Here is a 10,098-nt window from a genome sequence, read left to right as displayed (position 1 = left end):
AAAATAAGATAAAAGTTTTAAAATATCAGGATTAGACCTAGAAAAAATATTTACACTGAAATAGTATAGAATTTGAGTGTGGTCAAAAATTAGTTGTTCACAGCATGCCCCTCTTTGCTTGGAAACATGAAGAGTTTTCAGGCAAACAAAATGAATCAGGTGACTGATTTTTGACCTCACTATTATTTAAAAAGGAAAAGAAGAGAAAAGAAGAGGTTGCGACCGAGCCTTGGTTTTAGGCAGCCTACATATCCCGGGTTCTAAGAGAATCAGGTCCCGTGTAGTTCATGTGGAAAATGACTGATAGAGTATACTTAGATGGAGAGCCGAGCGAAGTTCCGTCGAGGTTCTGATCCGCGGTTCCTACTATTACATCAAAATAAAAAGAAAATTACATACTCTTGATATCTAAGAGTTACAAAATTTCTATCTAAATGCCATCTGGAGTCTTGTCTTGATTCTTGACTTGCTTCCCCCATTGACTTTAGACTGAAACTTGATGCTCTCGATGTAACAAAATATGAAATATTCTCCGATGCTTGATTCTTGATCAGATGATGAGAAGATGGATCTTGAGACCCTATGTCTCCGCATGCATTACGTCAAAGCTGGTTGCAGATGGTATTGAGATCAAACGTTCCACTTTCTCTAGCGAGAGATGGAGTCTTTTCTTGCACATCCAGTCCGTACTTTGCAGAAAAACCTGCAAGCCATCAGAAACAAACAAAACGAACAAAACTTTTCTGCCCCAGTTTGCTCTAGGAAATTTTTGTGAGTTATTGAAAATTCATTTAACTATATTTGCTATTGCAGAATAAAGAATTGAAAAAAAGACACGTTTTTCTTTTTTTGAATAATAAGGGATGTCGTACCCTATGTTAATAAGAAGGAAGGCAACCAGGGGATGTAGTACCCTATGTTGACAATAAGATGAGGCTTGTGGCACTCTGAGATACTACTAGGGAATGTCGTACCCTATGTTGGCAGAAAGTAAGGCAGCCTGGGGATGTAGTACCCTGTATTGGCAATAAGGTGAGGCTCTTGGCACTCTGGGATGCTACTAGGGAATGTCGTACCCTATGTTGGTAGAAAGTAATGCAGACAGGGGATGTAGTACCCTGTGTTGGAAATAAGATGAGGCTCATGGCGTTCTGAGATGCTACTAGGGAATGTCGTACCCTATGTTGGCAGTAAAAATGAGGCTCGTGGCACTCTGGGATGCTACTAGGGAATGTTGTACCCTATGTTGGCATAAAGTAATGCAGCCAGGGGATGTAGTACCCTGTGTTGGTGATAAGATGAGGCTCATGGCATTTTGAGATGCTACTAGGGAATGTCGTACCCTATGTTGGCAATAAAAATGAGGCTCGTGGCACTCTGGGATGCTACTAGGGAATATCGTACCCTATGTTGGCAAAAAGATGAGGCATGTGGCTCTCTGAGATGCTACTAGGGAATGTCGTACCCTATTTTAGCAATAAGAAATGCAACCAGGGGATGTAGTACCCTGAGGTGAATATAGGGTATTGATTCCCTATAATGAAACTGAAAATAACATGATTACATGTATATTAGAAGGAAATCAAGTATTTGAGAACTTCACTTTGTGGTGTTTGTCTTTTCACGAACTGTTTCCTAAAATTGTTATGTTCCTGTTCTGAACAAAGAAAGATTCGTTAGTTTTAAAATGGTGGTCAGTTTGTGGACTTGATTTCTTGGGTGACTTGACCTCGAGTCCATTACACTTGTTAGAAAAGTTGACTCTGTCGATGGTCGTACAAATCGCCGGGAGATTCTGTCTTTACTTTCTGGACATCTTCTTTCTCAACATCAAAACCAGACTATTTTGCGCCTATCACCACTTGTGTTTATGATGCAAACAACCTTGCTCCCAAAACAACTTTTAACTGAGTAACTTTTGTTGAACCTTGAAGCATTGTTCAGTCCTTCAAGCCTTTTGCTCGCCAGGAAAAATCACAGATGGCTTTATGCCTTTGCCCATACGGTGTATGCCCAGCTATCTTTGCTTTATATAACGGAGAAACTGTAACCAATTTTATGGCCTTTTCTTTGCTTTGCTTCGACAAAATTAGACTGAAAGGGACTCAAATGTATTACAACTTAATCAAGAAGTATCCCTTTCAGAGGAAAAAATAAGAAAGGACTTATCTGGAGGAATATGCTGACTTCAATGAACATGACATGCACTTTGGACTGGATGCCCGATCCGTTTGAACCGTGTAATTCTCGAAATCTCTTGTAAACTTTACTTTAAAACTGAGTTCTTTGCCTTAACCATGCTTGTGTCGGGATGTACGAAGCCTTAAATCGATCAATGATGCCCTTTGTGGGTTTTCACCAATTGACCTCTCTCATTTGCCTTTCTCTCAACTCACTATTGCCTTATAGTGCCCGTGAAGGTTTTCACTAATAAGACTCTCTCATTTAATTTTTTCTCTCTTCAATAGCTGAGGCATTACCCGTAGTATACTGACTTAGCATTCTCGAAAGTTGATCAGAAGGTCTTAGCAGGGAAAGGTAAAAAGAACTATTCAACTGAATTACAACTTTTGGCACCATTTTGATGGAACAACCATCGAAAATAAAATAAAATCATGCCCTAGTTTCTTTGAATACTGGAAAAATATGAATTTTTGTTTTGGTGTGACCGAACCCTAGAGTGAGGCTGCCTTCATATCCTTTCAGAATTAGGTCGAACGTAGTTCAATTAACATGAACTTGTTTTGATGATTTTTTTTATTTTTTTTTTAAACTACATTGGTTCCAAAAGAGGGGAAAACAAAGAAATATAAAAAGGCTTCAAAGGGATAACTAGGGTTGACCAGTGTTTGGGTAGCGAGAATGATAGCCTTTCGTCATCCCAACCTGAAAATGCTAAATATAAGAATGCCCCAACAGGGCCATGTCATACATAGTATCTCTTGACCGCATCTGCGTGGGAGGATATATCAGTCACCTTTCCTTCTATATCTCCCAAGTGTAGAGCTCCTTTTGACAATACTTTCTTGACGAGGTAAGGACCTTGCCAATTTGGGGTGAACTTTCCTTTTGCTTCTTCCTGGTGCGGAAAGATACGTTTCAAAACAAGTTGTCCTACCTCGAATTGTCTTGAGCGCACTTTTCTATTGTAAGCGCATGCCATTCTTTGTTGGTATAACTGACCAAAACAAACTACCGCCAAACGCTTTTCATCAATCAAATTCAATTGTTCCAATCGGGACTTCACCCATTCAGTGTCCTCAATCCCTGCTTCAACGATGATTCGGAGAGAGGGAATCTCAATTTTATCAGGTATGATCGCTTCAATTCCATAAACTAATAAGTAGGGCGTTGTGCTAACTGATGTACGGACAGTTGTCCGGTATCCCAAAAGAGCAAAAGGCAGCTTTTCATGCCATTGTCTAGACCCTTGGATCATCTTCCTAAGAATCTTCTTGATGTTCTTATTCGCAGCTTCAACAACTTCATTAGCCTTGGGACGGTAAGGAGTAGAATTGCGATGCTCAATTTTAAATTGTTCACATACCTCCTTCATCAGATGACTATTCAAATTAGCAGCATTATCTGTAATAATGGTTTTTGGAATACCGAAACGACAGATGATGTTAGAGTGAACAAAGTCTACTACTGCTTTCTTGGTAACTACTTTCAATGCAATAGCTTCCACCCATTTTGTGAAGTAATCAATTGCAACCAAGATGAATCTGTGCCCATTTGAAACTTTTGGCTCGATTGGGCCAATGACGTCCATTCCCCAAGCAACAAAAGGCCAAGGAGCCGACATAGGATACAACTCTGAAGGTGGCGAGTGAATCAAATCACTATGAATCTGACACTGGTGGCACTTGCGAACAAAACGAAAGCAATCTCATTCCATAGTAAGCCAATAATATCCTACTCGAAGGATTTTCTTTGCTAGAACATATCCATTCATGTGCGGACAAAAAACTCTTGAATTCACCTCATTCATAATCATTTCAGCTTCTTTGGCATCCACACATCTCAACAAATTCAAATCTAGAGTTCTTTTGTATAGGATTTCCCCACTCAAAAAGAAACCATTAGAGAGTCGCCTAATAGTTCTGTTTTGATCCCTGTTAGCATGTTCCGGATATTCTCTTGTTTTCAGAAACTGTTTAATATCACGATACCATGGTTTACCATCTGGTTCTGCTTCAATTGTATTGTAATAACCATGTTGATACCGAATTTGAATTTCTAATGGGTCAATGTGAGTATTACCCGGATATGGAAGCATTGAGGGTAGGGTGGCCAAGGCATCAGCTAATTCATTGTGAAACTTGGGAATGTACCTGAATTCGATGGACTTGAAACTTTTGCTAAGAACCTCCACACATTGTCTATATGGAATGAGCTTGATGTCTCGAGTCTCCCAATCACCTTGAGCCTGCCGAATAAGCAAAATCTGAATCTCCCATCACCAACAGTTCATGCACATTTAGATTTATTGCCATGTTCAGACCCATGATGCAAGCTTCATATTCTGTTGTGTTGTTTGTACAGAAAAAACAAAGTCGCGTCGTAGCAGGGTAATGTTGCCCAGTAGGTGATACCAGAATTGTCCCAATCCCTACGCCTTTGATGTTGACAGCCCCATCAAAGTATAGTTTCCAAATTTGACAGTCATCTTGGACTACTTCTTCAACTAAATTAACCTCTTCATCTGGGAAATATGTGTTCAAAGATTCATACTCATCATCAACCGGGTTTTCTTCCAGATGATCAGCCAAAGCTTGTGCCTTCATGGCAGTGCGAGTGACATAAACAATATCAAACTCTGTGAGCAAGATTTGCCACTTTGACAATTTGCCTGTTGGCATCGGCTTCTGAAAGATGTACTTCAGGGGATCCATTCGGGATATGAGGTAAGTTGTATAGGCCAAAAGATAATACCTAAGCTTCTGGGCGACCCAGGTTAAGGTGCAACATGTCCTTTCCAAAAGAGTGTACTTGGCCTCATAAGTGGTGAACTTTTTGCTCAAATAATATATTGCTTGTTCCCTTTTTCCTGTGGCATCATGTTGACCCAGAACACAACCAAAGGAACTATCCATTACTGACAGATATAAAAACAGAGGCCTATCAGGTTCTAGCTGGACCAAAACAGGGGGATTTTACAAATATTCCTTGATCTTATCAAAAGCTTCTTGGCACTCATCTGTCCACTTGATAGCGGAGTTCTTTTCAAAAACTTAAAAATAGGCTCACATGTGGTTGTAAGCTGCGAGATGAACCTGCTAATGTAATTCAACCTCCCGAGTAAACTCATGATTTCTGTTTTGTTCTTCGGGGGAGGCAGCTCTCGAATGGTCTTTATCTTGGAGGGATCTAACTCAATGCCTCTTCGACTAACTATAAAACCCAAAAGCTTCCCAGAAGGAACTCCAAATGCACATTTGGCTGGATTGAGTTTGAGATTGTACCGTCGTAGCCTTTCAAAGAACTTTTTCAAGTCTTGCACATGGTCAGCTTGTGTTCTCGACTTAATGATCACATCATCAACGTACACTTCAATCTCTTTGTGCATCATGTCATGGAATATGGTAGTCATGGCTCTCATGTAAGTTGCCCCTGCGTTCTTCAAACCAAATGGCATGACTCTATAACAATAAGTTTCCCATGGAGTGGTGAAGGCGGTCTTTTCTGCATCTTCTTCATCCATCAGAATTTGGTGATACCCGGCATAACAATCCACAAAAGATTGGATCTCATGTTTAGCACAATTGTCAACAAGGATATGAATGTTGGGTAAGGGAAAGTTGTCCTTTTGACTTGCTTTGTTTAAATCCCTATAGTCAATACAAACTCTGATTTTTCCATCCTTCTTTGGAACCGGCACAACATTTGCTAACCATGTAGTATAACGGACGATCCTGATCACATTTGCACTTAGTTGCTTCGTGATTTCTTCTTTAATCTTATCACTCATGTCTGTCTTAAAATTCCTTTGTTTTTGTTGGATTGGTGGAAAATTAGGGTATGTGGAAAGCTTATGAACTACTAAATCGGCACTCAAACCCGGCATGTCATCATATGACCAAGCAAATACATCTCTGTACTCAAACAAAACTTGAATTATGGCATCTCTAGTCTTTTGTTCCGTATGAATGCTTATTTTTATTTCTCTGATTTCTTCAGGATTTCCCAGGTTAATTGCCTCAGTTTCATTTAAGTTAGTCTTGGGCTTATTCTCAAATTGACCCAATTCCCTTTTTATTTCCTTAAGAGCCTCATCTTCATCATACTCAACTTCTTGATTCATTATTTCAAGATTAGACAGCTTTTTAAGATCTGGGCATGAATTCCGCGTGCATGTCATGTTTTTAAAACCAGCATTAATGAAACTGAAAATGATAAGAAATTAACAAAAATTAGGGAAATGAAAAGACATAATTTTACTATGAAACTGGAACTTCATTTCATTGAATTAGAAAGGATAGAAGGGTTAACATCAAAGCAAAGCAATTAAACTAAAATATCTTGATTACAACCCTTAAAATAATCCAAATACAGAAAAAGCAATAAAATAGACTACCAAGACTCCTTCCTGATGGGAAGAGGAGTTGCTTCCCAATTGTTGAGCGAGGTATCTGGACCAATCAACTGAATACTTGCACGGCTAGGGCCCTCACCAACTTGAACCGTATTGATCTCATAGAACATCTCCTTGAGACCCTGGCAAACTTCATCAATGTCATCTTGAGTAGTAGGATTTTGGACTTCTTCAATTTGTGGCTTGACAAAAGAGTAGGCAATGTGAGGGATTGGTTTGGACAAATTCAAATCATTCTTTTTGCGGTCCTTGGCTTTGTCTATGTCAGCTGATGTTGGTTTAAAACCCAAGCCAAAGGTATCTTTCTTCGAAAAAGGAGCACTAGGGTTCACAATTCCCTGCATAGAGGATCCTAATCCTTTTCCTGGTTCATAGTCGTTCCTCAACATTAGCGCCGCTACCATCATGGATGTGGCTGAAAGATGGGGATGCAGAATTGGTTTTCCTTCTTCCACTTGGTCAACCTCAATCACCTCAAAAGCTTGATATATGATAGATTCACACCCTTACTTTGCCTCAATACATGGAAGGGACAGGTTTTTATAGACGGATGAGGCGTCCTCTCCATGAACAACAACTTCTTACCTATCATACTCGAATTTGACCATTTGATGTAGGGTGGATGGTACAGCTCTGGCCATATGGATCCACGGCCTTCCTAGAAGAAAATTATAGGAAGTCTCCATATCCAACACTGGAAAGACAATGTTAAAATCAACCGGGCCGATTGCCATGGTGAGTTTGATTTCCCCAATAGTGTCTCTTCTTGAACCATCAAAAGCTCTGATGCTGACATTACTACTCTGAATTCTGTTAGTGTCAATTTCAGTTGTTGTAGAGTAGAAAAAGGGCATACATCTACACTTGAGCCTCCGTCAATCATGACTCGTTTTATGTAGTGCCCTTCACATTTCACCATAAGATGCAAAGCTCTATTATGCCCAGCCCCTTCCTCATGCAAATCATCATCGCTGAAAGTAACTCTATTTACTTCAAAGAATCTTTCAGCCATTTTTTCTAGTTGATTCACTGTTGTCTTTTCTGAGACATATGCCTCGTTCAGAGTTTTGATCAACACACGGTGATGCTCTTCCGAGTGCAAAAGCAGAGATAACAAAGATATCTGAGTAGGGGTTTTCCTTAGTTGGTCAATGATTGAGTAGTCTTGCATTTTCATCTTCTTAAGGAATTCCTCCGCTTCCTTTTCTGCAATGGGTTCTTTCACTGGCAAGTGACTTTCCCTGGCTTGCTTAGCTTTTCTCAATTCCTCTGGTGAGTAGTACCTTCCAGAGCGGGTCAAACCACCCATTTCATCTGTTTCTTCAGCTATCTCTTATCCTTTGTATGTCATGACAATCTTGTTATAATTCCAGGGAATAGCTTTTGTGTTTGTCACTGGTACTTGTGCAACAAGTTGGATCACAACTGGCTCTGTTATATTTCTCAAACTATTATTCGGAATGATCTTTTGAATGCCCCCAGGGATGTAAAGTTTTGGCCCACCCAATTGAACCTCAACCTTTTTTGTGCTTCTAGGGACATAGAGAATCATTTTTTCAGAACTTGCCAAGTTCAAACTAGAACTCGCACTTTTCACAATCAACAGTGCCAATTGCGGTGGACTCACTATCACTTTTGGTTCTTGCCCTATGGTTCCAACATCCATCTCTGTCTTGCCAGACTGCTTATAATCCCGATCATCATAAATCATCCCAATATAATGTGTATTATCATGAGCTGGGAGCGGATTGTTTGTGATATTAGGAGTATCCTCATTGTTTGTTACCATAATTGCCTTTGCTTAAATCAAATTTTCAATGGCTTTATTTAATGTCCAACAATTTTCGATACTATGACCTTGGGTGTTAGAGTGATACTCACATCTTGCATTGGAGTCAAAACCTTTTGAATTTGGATTCACATAACGCGGCATGATAGGTTCAATCAACTTCAACTGCATCAACTTTCGATATAGGCTTGTATACGATTCCCCAATTGGGGTGAACTCTTTATTTGGCTCATGTTCTCTTACATATTCCTGTCGGGGACGAGGATTATATGGCGCATGAAAATTTGGCCGGAGTTGACGGGAGCCTTGTGGAATCGGTGCCCGCCATTGCTGGTGATTGGGAGGCCTAGCATAAGCCTGAGCATTAAACACTGTGTATTGTTGTGGGGGAACTGAGTACCGGGGACCCTGAGGTGGATAGTAATGTTGAGGAGAATTGGATTGTCCTTGTTGGAATTGCACATAAGAAGGAACTATTCCTCTTTGAACTCCCCCGAACCCAGATGCCATCATGGATCCTTCCTCTTTCTTTTTTCGATTTCCTAAACTGCCTGACCCGCTTTGAATTGCTTGCGTGGTCGCCTTAAGGGCTGCCTGACTCACAATTTTGCCCGACTTAATGCCATTCTCAACTATTTCACCAATCTTAATCGCCTCAGTGAAAGGTTTACCAATGGCAGCCAACATGTAATGGAGGTAATCAGGATCCTGAGCTTGGAGAAAATAGTCAATCATTTCTGCCTCTTTCATTGGTGGTTTGACCCTAGCATCCTGCTCTCTCCACTTGATTGCATATTCTCTGAAGCTTTCTGTTGGTTTTTTCTTTATGCTGACAAGAGAGGAGCGGTCTGGAACTATATCAATATTGTACTGAAACTGTTGGACAAAATCTTGAGCCATGTTTCTCCAAACGTGCCAGTGAGATATGTTTTGATCTATGAACCACTCTAAAGCAATTCCTGTCAAACTTTCCCCAAAATAAGCCATGAGTAATTCTTCTTTGCCTCCTTCTCCCCTTAATTGGTTACAATACCTCTTCAAATGGGCAACGGGATCACCATGCCCATCATACTTGTCAAACTTGGGGGTCTTGAAGCCGGGTGGCAAATGAACATGGGGGAACATGCATAGATCGTTAAACGAAACACTCTTGTGGCCTCCCAAACCCTGTATGTTTCTCATGGTTTGTTCCAGGCTCTTCATTTTTCTGGTCATTTCCTCTTGTTCCATATTCTTGTCGGGCTTTTCGATCTCGATTGGGAACACGTTCTGAGGAGTATGCTTATATGAATCTGGAATCTTGAAAGCCAGTTCTGGAGAGTAATGTTGGGTATCATGAGCATTCAGTTGTGGATCATTGTTGGACTTTTGAGCAAGAGTTGGTTGAGGAACAGTGAAAGTAGGGACAATGGGTACAGTAGGTGGGTCATTTCTGAGGGGTGCGGTTGGAGGACGTGGAATGGAGGTACTGGGGATAGTGGGAAGGTTAATGCTCGGACTAAATCTAGGTTGGTACAATGGGTTACTTGTTATGGAGATAGGCACTTGATTTGCAACTGACACATTATGAAGATTATCCGAAGGCGGCGATGCATGTCCATTCACCCAGGCTTGGTACATCTCTGCCAATTGTTGTTTCAAGACTCTTACTTCTTCAACCAGTCCTGAACCTTGTTCAACCAATTGTCCATGGACATCATCATTATCTGACTCA

The 10,098-nt window shown here is 40.5% G+C and overlaps 1 protein-coding gene across 1 annotated transcript; it reads right to left on the bottom strand.

Annotated features, from left to right (window-relative positions):
* Window positions 1–580: 580 nt before the first annotated feature.
* On the bottom strand, window positions 581–7,904 carry LOC138904703 (uncharacterized). The gene is made up of 8 exons (XM_070193212.1): window positions 7,368–7,904; window positions 7,181–7,253; window positions 6,578–7,076; window positions 6,288–6,386; window positions 5,849–6,095; window positions 3,983–4,429; window positions 3,248–3,748; window positions 581–703 (listed from the first exon to the last, which is right to left on the bottom strand). Exons 1-8 carry the CDS (start codon window positions 7,902–7,904, stop codon window positions 581–583), a joined length of 2,526 nt encoding a protein of 841 aa, XP_070049313.1.
* Between the last annotated feature and the right edge of the window lie 2,194 nt (window positions 7,905–10,098).

Source organism: Nicotiana tomentosiformis, chromosome 1 (assembly GCF_000390325.3).
Source record: "Nicotiana tomentosiformis chromosome 1, ASM39032v3, whole genome shotgun sequence".
In the NCBI taxonomy this organism is placed as follows: Eukaryota; Viridiplantae; Streptophyta; class Magnoliopsida; order Solanales; family Solanaceae; genus Nicotiana; species Nicotiana tomentosiformis.
This window is presented reverse-complemented; position numbering and strand designations above follow the sequence as displayed.